Raw genomic sequence first — 16,044 nt, 5'->3', positions numbered from 1 at the left:
AAAAATTACAAGTTAAATACATTTGTCACTACACCTACTAAACAGATTTAATTTAAAACTCAAACGTCATCATATTTGGAAGGGGAAATAAGAAGCTAATAACATGCATTGAGGTTTACACAAAATTAGTATGTAAAGTAAGATATATGAACCTAATGATGAATATGAAGTAACTGTTTGCAGTTTAACAGGCTAAGCAAAAATGTAATTGGTAAAGAGGCAAATCTAAATTAATTTCCAGCTATTTTAACACTAAGTACAGCTGCCTGTTAATTGTCAATGTTTTACAAGAGAAAAAAAAAATTATTTAAACTGAATTTGTTTGAAAATGCAGCCAATATATGAACATACTGTACTGAAGTTAGCATCCATTCAATCAGATAAAAGGTATTTTTTTCAAAAGAAATTTATTTAACATCAGAATATTCCATCTGCAGTTACTTCACATTGATTGGAAAGAAAAATATCTGGAGGCAAATGAAAATATTAAAGTGTTTCTCGGAACAGTATCTGTCATTCCTGAAATGAAGTCAAGGTTTAAAACATTTGTTTTCAAGAAGAAGCTAATACAATAAAATTTTATTTAAAAGCCATTATGACTCCTCATTCAGTATCCTATTAGTGGTGGTTATGAGCTCAAGCTCTGGCACCAGCTTTCCTGGGTTGAAACTCTAACCCTACCATTTCTTGCTGTGTGACTTTGAGCAGATCACTTAATCACACTGTGCCTCACTTTTCATATCTTAACATTAGGGTGAAAACAGCACCTCCTATAATCACTGAGAATTAAGCATGGTCATGTATGCAAGACTCATGCTCAATAATGGTGAGTTATCATTATTATTTTCAGTCAGGACAGCAGTCTCTCAGAGCAGGCATTCTTTTGTGTTAAAAAACGGCCAGAGTTGTGGGAAGCAAGCCATGACTTTGTTGGCCCCTGAGTGTAAAGTACTGCTGTCATTTCCCATCTCCCACACCCTCTTCTTAATAGATAGGAATCCTGGGAATATCTGGCCACTTCTCAATAAAGATGAGTCTTGGGGGTGGGGAAAGGGAGGGTCTGATTGAAGTGCCCCTCCCATCAGAGATATTGCACATGTGATTCTAGAACAGAGTGAGAAATCAGTCCTGGCTTTCTTAGCATGTGCTTATGTGCTTTGAGATCTTGGCATATTTTCCCTACAATACCATCAGCCCTCAAAGGGATAGTCTGGTGACAAGCCATGCACCTGATTTGCATTTGATCTTTATCCATATCCCTTGGAATAATCAAATGCTTTCTTTATCCTTGTATTTTCCAAGGTCATGAAAAGGACAACACTGATACAGAAAGATTTCATGTTCATTCTTCCCCTTTAATTTACTGGAAGTTCCAACATCTGAATAGAAGGAAAAAGGCCAAGTCTACAGGCATCTTGGCAGGATGACAAATTATCAAAAAGAGATATGAATTCCCACAAAATAAACACACCAGAGCCAGGCTCCTCCACACCCTCGCAAGTCCAGTCATACTGTGACTGCACTGGCATGACTGCCAAGGGATAAAGGGAAGGAAAATGGGAGAAAGACACAGAAGCTCTCATCCTTGAATCACATACAAACTCTGCCTCCAAAGGAGGACAAGAGGGCTTGCCTGTGTGGGGTCAGGGCAGAGCAACCCAAAACTGCATGAGGGGGAAGGGAGGTAGGCGGGGAAGGGAGGTAGGCAAGGATGAAAAAGATGCTTCCTGTTATCTGCACCAGAGAGAGAGATCAGTACTTGCAAGGGATTCCTCTGGGATCCAATAAGACAACAGAGCCTGGGCAAATATATCTGTAGTAAAGGTGAAATCAAGCACTTCCAACCTTCAAACTTCCTTTCCACATTCTTTTGTGCCGTGTATTACTTCACCAGGACCTTGAGACCTCAATCTTAGAAAAACCTACTCTCCAAAGAGGATCAGCTATCTTGTTTTACACCTTAGCTTGAATTTAATGCCAGTTATTTCTTTCTAAGCCATTTCCTTTGCTTAAAATTTCCAAGGTGAAATTTTAACAGGCTGGGAGTGAGTAGCTCAAAATAGGAAACACTCTGCTTGCACAAGACACCAAGCCTCACCAGTGGACCCAGAATCCTAGTTTCACATCTAAACAGATAATTACTGTTAACCTAAATTGTACTTAAAAAATAAACGTGAAAAATCAATTCCTTTATATCCTCAAACACCACAGAAAGATAACAAGCCTTTGAAACTTAAAAGGAAGCATCATATTGAAAAGAATTGCCAGAAAAACTAATTTTTGGTCCAACATCACCACTAACTAGTATTTAACCACAGACATGTCACTTGAATGTTCTGGACCTCAGTCTCCCATGATAAAATTAATGGGTTTGGTACCTATTTAAGATTCCTTTCAACTCTAAAATTCCATGATCAATTCATTATTTTTAGTTCAAGCACTTTCTGATGTGATAGCAAGAGCTCAATTTTTATCTTGAAATGAAGATGAGCTATATGATTAAAGATATAAACATGGACTCTTAAAATTAATGTACCATAGATGTGAGAAAAAAATATATAGTATGCTGTAGAATTAAGACACTTATTCCCTTAGCTCATTACCATGAGCTAGCTGACCTAATACCATTAGGTTTTTTTTCTTTTCTTTTTACACTATGGTAAATACAGCAACGTGAACTCGCAAATGTGTGAAACAATAAGAATCAGCACCACAAGGCAGAATGCTGCTCTTAAAGATCAAGTGGGAGCTGGCTCGAGCAATGTGGAAATGTGAGAACTGTTCTTCAAGGTTACTGGGGAGCTATCTCATAATGCTCACCTTCCACCAGTTGGTCCAGGCTGGAAATCTTCTTGAGCCCATCAATGGTGTAGATTGTTCTCACTCCCTGGGGCAAATTCACATTATCCGACAGAGTTCGGGTCAAATCAGCCAGCAGGGCATCAAAAGATCGGAACCGGTCTGGGGAGATGGCATACACAATCCCTTTAAAGTACCGATCTCCATTTCGATAGAAACGAACTTTCTTGGCCTTCTTCTCGGAGCTGAGCGTCTGCAGCGTGCGGGTTCTGTAAAAGCTGCAGTGGGCGCTATGTGTGGGACTGGGCAGCCCGTTCACCCGTGACCCTCTGCTGTATCTCTGAGCCTTATCCCGCTCATCAAAGTGCTCCAGCTCCATGTCTCTGCCAAAGGACATGACGCAGTTCACGTTGAATCTATGAGGCACAGCAACAAAAACAGAGACACATACTTATGTTATTTATGATCATGATTTGAGAGACTCAACTTGAGAGCAGCTGTGGAAACAGTGCTAGAAATGATGATATATTTCATATGAATTGTGGGAAACTGTTTATTGCCTTCACTATCTGATAAGCATAGACAGAGAACTCCCCGAAACCGCCCCCCCCCTCCAAGGCTGGGTGCCTTTGAAGCCCCAGCAAAGCTCGGAGCTAGGCGCCACCTCTGTTTGTCCAGACAGTGGTAGCTGAAACTACTCCCCCATTTATTATTATGTAAATCCTAGCTGATGGGCTAGTCTGCCTGTTAATGGCGGGTCGCCTGCCTAAGGGCTACTCCGGATCAATAAAAGATTGGAGCAACCTGAGCATGGGTGGAAGTCCCTCTCCTTGAGTTGGACTTGCCCGCCTGGACCTCCAATATTGCAAAATTATCTCGTGTCTTTTTCTCTCATTTGTTGTGCGGCTCCTCTTTCAGATACCGAGCCCTACTCCACGCGGGACGTGGAAGGAAACACTCAACAATGAATTATCAAGTTGGGAGAGAAAGAAGACGTCAAAGAAAAAGAAGAGGCAGGCCCAGTGTGAATAGCTTATTAATCAACTTTAGTTTTATTAGAAACAGCTCCTCTGTACTGACCACCTAACAACATATCAGGCTTTGAACAGCTATTATTTCCAATAGTCACAGCAAACCTTTCAAAGTATTATGATTCCTATCTACGGATGAAGAAACCAAAACAGAGGAAAAAATTCTCCTAAATTTACCAACGTAAGCCAGATGAGAAATGCTTGAACCAAGAACACTGACCCAGGTTTGCCTGACTCTGAAGCTCCAGGCTGCCTGCAGGGCAGTATGCTAATCCTGATGGCAGGCAGGAAGTCAGCTTTCACACCACCATTCAGCTAAAGCAGTGGTTCCCAACCTGGGGCACTCACCCCACAAGGGGGGGCAATTTGATTTTTAAGGGGGGCAATTTGAGAATGAGTCATTAACAGTGATTTTTTTGCATTTCTTGTGGTTCTAGGGGTCTCATATACAGTTTCTAAATATATAGTGACATATTTATGCATTTCAGTTCTCTACTATGTTTTGAAACTTTATTTGCTATTTTTTCATGTCGTTTCATATTACTATTTTTTTTTTCACAATTTCTTAGTGATTTCTTCCTCAGTACTTCAACCATCCTTTCGCTCTTTTATTTTTCTCTTTCATGGATGCCATGTTTTTGGAAGTTTTTTAGACCAATGGGCTTTCAGGCTTCCTCCATGTGAATAGGAGTTCACATTTTGAATAATAACAATTATATGTTAGGGGGGAGTGGAGGAGCATCAGGATTTTAGAGATGCTTAGATGGGGTATGGCTATAAAAACGGTTGGGAACCACTGAGCTAAAGAGAGGTGGTGGGCCAGGAGAAAAAGACAGTGGGCAGCATTACATAATCAGATTGTCTACATTACTTAGTGTTTATGGTCCTGAAGGCCAGATGGAGAGCAAATGGAATCAATCTGTAAATTTTACCAACTTAAGATTTTCCAACATACTCACATATTCAATAGAAATTATTTTAAAACCTGAATTCACCATAACTCATTTACTTACATTTAATGCTTCAGAAAAATTGGATTAAAAAACAAGAAAAAGGAGGTCTTAGGGAGAGAAGATCAACGAAAACAACAAGAAGAAGAAAGGATCATAGGGCTTTGCTTTTCCTTCCACTCAGGCTCTCTCTGTCTTTGAGGCAATCAAGATGTGGATCCAGAATTGACCCGGTACTAGCTATGCAAATTGGTCAACATCTTCAAACCTCAATTTCCTTAACCAAGTATGGAAATGATAATCGTGCCTACTTCAGAGTTAATATTAATCATGAAGCACTTAAGATAGTAACTAGTATGTGATAAGTATTAATATTTGTATTTCTGTTCCTGACTCTGTCAAAGAAAGAACTAGTGGGAATAGAATCTCTGCCTTCTGGTAAGGAAGGCTCCTGGTGAGTCCTCCTGATTTCCACTCATGACCTTCTGAAAGGTATGCTTGCACTCTATGGTCCCCATTTTACTTTCTGTAGAGCCTTTGTTATCAGCAAGCCGCTGGAATCAGTTCATCCTTGCTAAGGGTTTAGTTGATAAAGGCTTTTGGTGTTGCCCCTTTGGGGGATCCATGTTTTATCAGGTCAATCTAGAAAAGGGGGAAAAAACCTCCAAATTCAAACAAAAGAAGTTCTAAAGACAAAATTTCAGGAATGTTGAAATACAATATACAGGAAATGGAAAATTTAGGGCAACAACCTATGAGTGCTCCCGAAATCCCACCACAGGGATGATGTCCCCTTTCCCAAGGTCAGTCCAAAATATCTGCCAAGCCTCCCTGGCCTTTCCGTGACCTCTGATCCATTGGCTAAAAATTTATGGTCAAAAGCATGTGCCCTCTGAAATGAAGTGGGAAAAGGTAATATTTATTAAATGTCTACTATGTGCCCGACACTATTACTCAGCAATCAGTTGTGTAATATGCTAAATATTCTCTTCTAAATCTCATGATGATCCAATGAGGTAGGTAATATTGTAACTGAGGGTGAATATGGGATATACCCAGGGTCCCAAAGTCATAATTGAGGGAGTTGTGATTTAAACCCAGGTTTTCTCTGAATGACTCTGAAACTGGCACTCATTCCTTGCTGCCCCATACTCTCTTGTCCTAGAGGCCTAGACCCCCTGATCTTAGACCCTTCAGGCATGTAAAGTAGGGACTTTTTTAAGCCCTCACTCCTAACTAGCTTTGTGACCTTGGGCAGGTTACTTAACTGCTAAAGACCTCTGAAGAGGAGACAGTGATCAGCAGGCCTCTAATGTCTTCCTTCACCTGCTCATTAGTCTATTGCTGACCCCAACTGGGTGGAGGAGGAGGCAGTGGAGTGTGATTTAAATCTGGAGTGTAGCCAAAACTGGTTGGCTCAGTGGATAGAGCATCAGCCTGTGGATGGAAGGGTCCCAGGTTCGATTCCGGTCAAGGGCATGTACCTTGGTTGCAGGCACATCCCAGTAGGAGATGTGCAGGAGGCGGCTTATGGATGTTTCTCTCTCATCGATGTTTCTCTCTATCCCTCTCCCTTCCTCTCTGTGGAAAATCAATAAAATATATTTTAAAAAAATAAAAATAAATAAATAAATCTGGAGTGTAATTTTTTCTTCCAAATATGAAAACTACCTCATGCCTCTTCATTTGTATTTTCCAGGAAAAGTTATAGCATATATAGGTAGATATGAATTGGTTTCATTGATTTTGAAGTTATATCCTTACAAAACAATTATCCCATCCTTCCGGCAGCTATTACTTTAATAGCAGAACCAATATTTTGCCCATGGTATCATAAATACTCCTACTTTTTAAAATAAATTTGTTTTTAAAATGAGTTCTTTGTTTTCTAAAATGAGGTTGGGAAGATGATACTGCCAGTACTCATGCCAATTCACTAAACTCATCAAACTTTGTAAATCATAAAGGTCAGATTGGCTTTTGAATATTTTGTTTCTTTTTAAAGCCAGTGATCATCCCTCCAACCCTAAGATTTTCCCCCAAATCTATATGAACCCAAAGAAAACAAGTAGGACCCTAGCAAAGGATGGCACAGATGTACTACCAGAGAGTGCAAATCTAGTTTTAAAGGGCTCTTGTTGAGTCGCAATTTGCAAAGACCAAAAATTGTAGCAATTACTGGAATTCCTTAAAGGAACAGGCTTTTAAAGCCAAGAATGCCACAGCAAATGAAAAAAAAAAAGGTAAATAAATAGAAAAAAAAAGTTGATTTTGTTTTATTTGCACATATCCTCAAACTGGACTACACGTTCAATCAGGGCAGAGACCATACATATCTTCTACTGTCCTTCACTGAGGCTGCCCAAAAGTAGGCACTGATGTTGGTGACAAAGAAAAGCCACACTCAAACTGAAATCATTTTCAAGGTTACAGGTACCAATAGGTATCAAAATAAGTGTGTTTCCCTTGCCATGGCTGGCTCAGCTCTCCATGGACTTAGTCATATATTTGAACCAAGAAGATTCCCTGGGCCTCTACAAACTCCCACTTTCTGCACAGGGAGCTGGCTAAAGCACACAGCCACGTGTTTGCAGACCAAAGGTAGCTAAGGCCTAAGCCACACATTTGTGATGCCAAGAAAGTATCTACACTGCCTTAGCCACAAAGATCACACATGTGGGTGGGGAAGAAGGGGATCATGGATCTTATCCAGATTTTCCTATAAACTTTTCCAGGCCAACAAATCAGCATCCTCCATTATTCTGTGGGAATTCTCACCATTCTGAGGAACCTGTGTTCATCCTCTAGATGAGCTCATAAGTTTCTGTTTCCAAGATTCCCCCTCATCCAGCGTGCGCGCGTGCACACGCGCACACACACACACACACACACACACACACACACCAAGACATAATTTGTCATAAATACTACCACATCTAAATTGATGCTGCACCTGGAAGTCTCAAGGCATATTCCTGCCAGTGGATTAGAATGCAGGTGGATGGACAGGCTAGAATTAGAGGCCACACACACCTTCAGAATGCAGGCACCACCCTGGACGAAAACATCACAGGATGCATGTGGATCCTTCATAATGTTCTTACATATAACGTCTCTTAGAATCCCTCCCAGCCCACATCCATTGACATTTCATAGTTAAAACACTGGCTTACTTTCCTTTTCCTTTCAAAGGTGATTTATTTGGGAACATTCATAAAACGTATTCTGGGAACATTCATAAAATGTATTCTGGGAACAGTCTGCAGTGTGCACCATAATGTGGACATGCATTCACAGGTGTGGAGAGAAGGAGTCGGTTTGAATGAAACCTTTCACCTGCTCCATCTCCTACCAGCATCTCCTTGCCAAATCCAGCAGGGATTCCTAGCACAACTGGTTTGCAAATGCAGCCTTTTTTTTTTTTTTAATATATTTTATTGATTTTTTTACTGAGAGGAAGGGAAGGGATAGAGAGCTAGAAACATCGATGAGAGAGAAACATCCATCAGCCGCCTCCTGCACACTCCCTACTGGGTATGTGCCTGCAACCAAGGCACATGCCACTGACCGGAACCGAACCTGGGACCCTTGAGTCCGCAGGCCGACGCTCTATCCACTGAGCCAAACCAGTTAGGGCCAGCCTCTTTTTTTTAATTATTATTTTTTATTGTTGACAGTGTTACAGATGTCTCCCATTCTACCCCCCCCACACACACACACACCTTTACCCGCCTCCGCCCAACCCCTAATCACCTCCCCCCCCCGCCACCACCACCCTATTGTCCATGTCCGTGGGCAATGCATTTTGTGGGGCAATGCGGGGCTGTGCTTGTGCTCCCTCTAGGAGGAAATTGCCGGTTCCTCTCCGCGTGCTTTTAGCACTGCAGGTACTAATTTGTATATAAGCAGCCTCACTGTCCCCGAAAGAACTTGAGGCCCTGCAAATGTGCTTGCAACACCCACACTGCAGCACAGATCGCTCTATCTTCCAGCACACACCACCCTCCCGGGCGGCAGGAGAGCACACAATAAGAGGCCTGGCCCGGTCACTCCTTCTAGGCACAGACTTGCTCTTCATTCGTGGCGAGTTATGACAATGACAAACACCTAGCCCAGCTCCTCCGCCTTGTCTCGCCTTCTCCACTAACAACACAGCGAAAGCTGAGGCGGCGGTGAGGGCATGCTCATCCGATTCCCCGTTTTTAGCCCGGTGGCACCAGACAAAAGAGGCAGGTGCCAGCAGCCTGGGGGCAGCCCGCACACACCGCCCCGGCCGGGCCGGGCTGCAAGACTGGAAGCGCCTTTCTAGGAACAGCGGACCGGGCGGCGGCCGACCAAGCCAGGCGTCCGCCCTGACCTCAGCGCCCCGCAATCTCAGGAGCCCCGCGGCGGCCCTCCCCGCAGCTCCCTTCCCCAACGCCGACAAACCACATACCCCTCTGCTGAGAGACGCTGTCGGGGGTCTCTGTGGCCTTGAGCAGGGCCGCCTCCTGGTGCTGTCCTCTCCGGGCTGGGCGCGGTCGGGCTGCGGGGCAGTGGCGGGCTCCGGGCTGGCTTGCAGCAGTTGAGGGAGCGCAGGCGTCTGAGCTTCAGCTGATGGTGCAGGGATGCGCCTTGGCCGGTCCTCTGAAATGCGGAGCTTCGCACAGCCTCACTACAGCTTCTCTCCGGAGGAGGGAGGTGGCAGCGGGCGCGCTCCCTTTTCATGTAGCTCTTGCGCTCACAGGCCCTCCCGCTCTCTCCTTCTCCTCCGCGTGCGCGCCCCGCGCCCCGCCCTTCTTGGCAGGGAGCACCCGCCAAGGCTGCGTCCGGAGCCCTTCCTATACCCGCTGAGGACGCAGCTACCTCTGTGCATCTGGCTTGAGCAAATCCCTAAACCTCCCCAGTCCCCAGCAGTGGTTGTCTGGAGATAGGGATGGATCAGATGGTGGACCCAAGAGACCGTTGATGGGGCTAGGTCTGAGCCAGGCAAAGTGCAAGGCTGAGAGGTGAGGTGTGGCTCAGTCATAAACAGTTCCTCCCACCACCGCACACAAGCTCTGATGTGACTTCATAGTTTGACACCTTTGTCAAGATTATGAAAGCCAAGATACATTCATGTAGTACCTCCTGAGAGGACCAACCCAGACCTTCCCAACCTATGCACTGTAGTGTCACCCTCGATCCCCCTAATAGGGAAGGGGCAGATCTACCCATGGATCCCACCCTTCATCTCCACTGGACCTCAAGACTTGAGTCATCCTTGAAATTCAAATGACCCCTGCTTAGAGCCAAATATGTTACAATAGACCCTTGCTAACTAAAGAGACAGGTTTCACTCTGATATCCCTCATGGCTGATGGTCAGACCTGGAAAGCCCCATGAGCTCACACAAGCCTTTGCTCTTTACTGGAGGCAGAAATGTTCTCAGAGACCAGGCTTTCTCCATTTTTTTTGCACAAAAGTCCAGGGAGTGAGAGCAGGTGGTAGACTTCTGTGAACCTTAGCCTGCTTCAGGGGGCAGGCTGAATTTTGGTCCAGTTAATCTGTTAACTTTTGATCATGTCTTTTGAGACTTGTATTTGTTCCAATGCATTGTTTTTCAATACAAAAATACATCAATATTTTTCTCTCTTCCTGAGCTTGCACCTTTCGATAGAAAATCAGAATTTTATTTTTCTTTTAACCATTGAGCCCAGCTATGTATTTGACTACTTATTATGAATAAGAACTATTCTGAAATACTTTCAAAGTAATATGTAAATACTAAATAATAGTCATTTGTTATAAACACAGCTTGAGCTGAATGTTACATATTTAACAAGTGCTGCAATGTTTATTTTTGAACTATTGATTACCCCAGGAATGAGAGTACAATGAACTTACCAAATAAACTAAATGCAAAGTTCTGATGCAAAATGAATGCCAAGGGGTAAGTATACTAGTAGAGAACGTATGGAGTCAAGTGTATTTTCTTGAGAACAGAAATCAGAGCTTCTGTTTACCATTTCAGTGACAAATGCTAAGCAATTTCTGCCAAATGCTAACCCAGAAAATAAATTCCATCTTCTAACCCCTGTGGATATTCTATCACTTTAAGTACTTTAAGCACTTTAAGTAACTCAACCATATTTTACTCTCTCCTAGCTCTTCTACCTGGGACATGCAGTTAGTATATTCAAAGAAACACCTTTGAGTTTGATTTCAGATAGTTGGACATCATTAACCCTTCAGAACACCTAATAATTAGATAAGTAATAATTAAGTAGATGGGCACATTGCACTATGATCATATCATTTAGGCAGGACAATAAGCTGATGTTTTAAAATGGTATTCAGTGACCTGACACTATTAACTACAGAAATGCCAAAGATACTTCCAGGGTAGCCTTTAGCAAATCTAAGTACTATTCAATAATGATTCTTACTTAAAATGAAAATTACCTGGAAATTCTAATTCAAGTAATTTTTAAAAACTGATGTCACTTCCTTTACATCACCAGGATATTGATTAAAGAAGTGACTGGAATTAATGCATACTTTTCTCATGAAAACCGAAGTTAGATGTCATTCAAACTTCGCAAAGCTAATGCTATTAAGCCATGGACTCCAATTCCAAGCAGCCGCAGCTCTCCATCTTGCAAGATGACAATTGGCTTGGTCACAGTTTTGTCAGTGGCTCTTATTAACTGTGCTAGCTTTCTGCTGCACTGGGGACTTTTATATATTTTCTTATGTTATTCCCACAAGAACCATGCAAGGTAGGCATTATTATCTTCATCTAACAAATGAAGGACCTTAGGCACAAGAAGCTTACTTCATTTGCCCATAGTCACACAGTTAATAAATGTAGAACCTGACACAATTTTTAGATTTTCCTGATGTTTTAAAATTCAAGTCAGCTTTTCAATTCTATGGCAATATGCTCATAAAGCAATATCAAATTCTGGTGCGAAGTTTAATCTCTTTATGAAAATGCAGTCTTTTAATCAATGAATGTATTATTTCATAACAGAGAGAAGACAACTCTGTTGTGAACACTGCTTCCTATAGTGATGGAAACCATCAAATGTGTCTACCCTAAGCTAAAATTTTTATGAGAATTTTTGCACTTCACTCTCTGACACAAAGTTGATGGACAATCTAATCTAAAGAAGAATAATTTTTAGTTGATCATGTATCTCTTTTCAGGTACCTTTGACTTCTTCATAGAAAATATGCTTAATCATTTAGATTCAAAGAGAATTACAGAATAAAGGGCATAAGCAGGAATAGATGCACTTCCTGTTGTTGTTGTTGTTGTTGTTGTTGTTTTCCCTCTAGGAGGGGAAATTTATTCAATCCCATTCATAATCTCTCTTCAGTCCTTTTCTGGGTCCATGGGCATGCAGTACTCCTGGGTTGGAGTACCAAGCATATTTAGTGCCCACCACAATTATGAGGAACATCATTCTAACTTTCCTTTGTATTTCTTTCCATATGGTAAAGGCTCTTTATGGCATTTTCCACATTGTTTCATAATTGCCCCTAATTACTGACACTTACTGTAAGTGTTTCACATGTTTTGATCATTCTGGTCCCTCATTCTGTTCATATTGTCTAATTATATTGGGGGATCTAAGTCCAGTACTTTCTATTTTCCTTATTTAATTGTGTGTTGTTATTTGATCCAACCTTCTAACCTGTTGAGTGAAATCCTTTTGGACACATTGTCACCTTATATAAGAGTGATCCCTCCAGCTTCCTGTCAGTCTGATGATTATTACCACTGCATCAACATCTTCTTCTCAGTTGTTGATAAAAACTTTCAACAGGAACATGGTCACAGCAAGCTCCAACAGCTCACTTCCCAGACTCTCTCTCCAGGTTGACAGTTGATGGCAAATGACTCTCTCAATGTACTTGGGAAATTACAGAAATTAATCTGTTCTCTACAGTAAGTAAATATCTAGAGGTCCAGTAATAATTAAAATTCACATTTTTATAGCTAAGATATGACTTTGATGCTATTTTGAGGTGATGAGTATTTTATAAACTACAAAGTTTTCATTCATTCATCCATTTATCCAATAATATTTTAATGTTTTCAATGTACCAAGCACTGTGCAAGGTGGGAACACTATAGCCATAAGATAGAATTACAAATATTCTCTGCCCACAACATTCATTGACACATATTTCTGGCTTGAAACAAAGGTGCTTTAGCTATGTTTTTTTGCAAGTAACAGAGTTGAATTTTGATTTAGGGACCAATTTGAAAATTGATTTTCTTTAATAGGTTAGTTAAACCCACTCACATTTAGTCATAAAACTAATTTGTTTCATCTCAAATCTGTCATATTATTTTATGTGTATCATTTTATATTTACTTTGCTATTTCCTTTAGTTGGTGTGTCTCTATTGTTCTTTAAAATATTTGTTTTAGTGTTTAAGAAGAATTATATTTTTGTTCTAGTGGGTATTCCATATTTTATCATTTATACTGTCATTAAAAATGATAAATTTTTATCATTTATACTGTCATTGCTCCCTTTTCCTTATTTAACTTTTTACTGCTTTGCCTGTCAGTTTAAAATGTTACCATTTCATACCAAACTGAAAGCAAGTCAATGATTTTATTATTTTCTCTTTCTTCTCATTTTCAGCTACGTTCTTTCTAATCTGTGGGACATATTGCTTTTGCTATTATTCTTTACCAATATGTTGTAAATGTTTCCCTCCACGTCCCGTGTGGTTCAGGGTTCAGGATCTGGAAGAGGAGCCACACACAAATGAAAGAGAAAAGACAAGAGATAATTTGGGAATATTGGGGGGGGCCAGGCGGGTAAGTCCAACTCAAGAGGAAGGACTTCCACCGGTGCTCAGGCTGTACCAACCTTTTTTATAGTCAGAGGTAAACAAGGCAGTGGTCACTATAGTTACACAGTTCTTGTGAGTTTCACCTGTTTTGACCATAGTTACACTTCCTGCACTTCCCTCAGCCCATTAGCCTCCCAGATAAGATCCAGGGAGTGTTATAAGGTCAAGCCTAATTATGCTAAGAGGACTGAGCCCTCTAAGCTGGGACTTGTTTGTGACTTTGCCAGCAGGTCAGTCCGAGGCTCAACCCTATATTGGTTCCCCACACCAATGTCTCCACCTCTGCTTTTATACTATCAGCGTTACACTTGAATATATTAAATCCTCATCATCTTTTGCCAAGTTTCCTGAGTTATATGTTGGTTGGATAAGCTCACCTTTAGTAGATCTCTCAGAAAATACTTGTGTGTACAGTATTTTGAGTTGTTGCATGTTAGAAACTGTTCTTGTTTTTTATACATAGTCTTGATACTTGAAGAACATGTCAGCAAGCTAAAAAAAAAAAAATCCTTGGCTCACACTTCCTTAAGTTTCTTGAAAATGTTGCCCCACTATTTCCTTCACTTAGGTGTTGTTCTAGACCAGAGGTGGGCAAACTTTTTGACTCGAGGGCCACAATGGGTTCTTAAACTGGACTGGAGGGCCGGAACAAAAGCATGGATGGAGTGTTTGTGTGAACTAATATAAATTCAAAATAAACATCATGACATAAAAGGGTACGGTCTTTTTTTTTTTAGTTTTATTCATTTCAAAGGGGCCGGATCCGGCCTGCGGGCCATAGTTTGCCCACGGCTGTTCTACACTCTCTTTGAGTCCTTTGAAGCTCTCATTAAAATACTTGAGCAACCTTATAACCATTGTTTTGAACTCTGTATCCAGTATTTTGCTTGCTTCCATTTTATTCATTTCTCTTTCTGGAGATTTCTTCCATTCTTTCATCTGTGACATGTTTCTTTGTCTGCTTCCTTGTGTTTGTTTCTATATATTTGGTAGAACTGCTATGTCTCCTGGAATTGGTAGAGTAGCCTTGTGTAGTAGGTGTCCTGTAGGACCAGTGACTCAGCCTCCTCAGTCACCTGATCTGAGTACTCTAGGTGCAACCGTGTATAGGCTGTGTTAACAATCTTACTATAGTTGAGCCTTCATTGCTGTTGGTGTCACTGGGAGGATTGACCTCCAGATCAATTGGCTGTAAGGATCAGGTGCAACTACAGGGGAAGAGCTACAGTGCAAGAGACACCCCGCTTTCTGGTCTCTGCACTCTGGGTGGTACTAGGCTGCGCCTGCGACTCCTGCAAGGCGGGGGTTCAGTGTGTGTGGGATGTGTGTGGCTGCGTGGCCTCTGCCGGCTGCAGCAGGGTCCGGCTGGGTCCCTGAGCCCGCTGTTGCGCCCCCAGCAGCCCGGCCGGGTCCAGGCCCCCAATTAGTGGACAGCAGTGCCTGGACCTGACTTCAACCACGTTGCACCCCAGGAAGCCCCGAAGTGGACCTCGTTCTGCGTCCCCCGCCGGGAAATGGGGAGATGGGTTGGAGTATATTTGAGTTTATTTGTCATGGACTGGATACCGGGAGTTTTTAATATAAGCGAGGAGCTTTTGTGAAAGGGAATGGCCTCACGTAAGCCCACCCATGTCACGCGGGGAATCAGTCAGCATAGAAGAGCCAGTTAAGGTTTAGGGCCTGACGCCGGGTCTAGGTGCAAAACCCGCAGAAGTCGAACGAGTATCGTGGACTGGGCAGGGGAAAGATGGATGCATGAAGCATAGACTGCTGCTACGTGAATACTACTTGGGAGCACAATTGACCTAAGGATGCCCTTGGTGAAGAATTTGAAAACTTGATCTTCACAGGAGTTGTCCGAATCATTTAAAATTTTCAAGAGTCTGAGGAAGACCAAAACTGTCTCTGGACAGTTCATAAATAAATATTTAACACAATGGGTCTATGAATAAATATTTAAATATGCTTCTTGGAGGTCTGTGTACTATGTGTCTGCCAGAAAATAGCATTCTTTTACAGAAAAGTAGGAGGGTTTCTCTCTCCTCCCCCAGCAACTTCAAAACTTGCATTAAGCTTAATATTCGGTTCTATATAGGGAAGGCTTATGAAATAAAGGCTTATGTTGGGCCTGAGGAAAAATGTATTTTCTTCCAGTGTCTTATGAACAAAACTAGACTAGTTGGTTTGTAGGGTTTGGGTGTGCTTTTACGTTACTGCATTAAATTTTTTTTACTAGATTGTAAACTTAAAAAAAAAAAAAGAGAGAGAGAGAGATACCCCTATGGAACAGCACTTGCTTCAGTGGGGCTTTGGTACTCACTGAATGTTCCCGTTGAGTGTATCACTTGTGGATGTGTAGAGTTGTAATCTGGTAGGTCTGAAGCTGTCCATTGCGTGCACTGGCTCTGGGGTCTCCTGGAAGGTGC

At 41.9% G+C, this 16,044-nt stretch overlaps 1 protein-coding gene across 6 annotated transcripts in view; it reads right to left on the bottom strand.

Annotated features, from left to right (window-relative positions):
* The window catches only part of DCLK1 (doublecortin like kinase 1), a 574,006-nt gene extending 564,495 nt beyond the window's left edge, over positions 1-9,511 (bottom strand). For all 6 annotated transcript variants that reach the window (XM_059684420.1, XM_059684417.1, XM_059684419.1 and 3 more), the window contains exons 1-2: positions 9,216-9,511; positions 2,821-3,215 (exon numbers count right to left, since the gene is read on the bottom strand). In XM_059684420.1, the coding sequence (XP_059540403.1) occupies positions 2,821-3,215; positions 9,216-9,487 (667 nt within the window). In that variant the 5' untranslated portion in view covers positions 9,488-9,511. The remainder of the gene's footprint in view (positions 1-2,820; positions 3,216-9,215) is intronic.
* Positions 9,512-16,044: the final 6,533 nt, after the last annotated feature.

This window comes from Myotis daubentonii, chromosome 2 (assembly GCF_963259705.1).
Source record: "Myotis daubentonii chromosome 2, mMyoDau2.1, whole genome shotgun sequence".
NCBI classification, from domain to species: domain Eukaryota; kingdom Metazoa; phylum Chordata; class Mammalia; order Chiroptera; family Vespertilionidae; genus Myotis; species Myotis daubentonii.
Note: the sequence above shows the minus strand (reverse complement) of the source record. Positions and strands in the feature narration are given on the sequence as shown.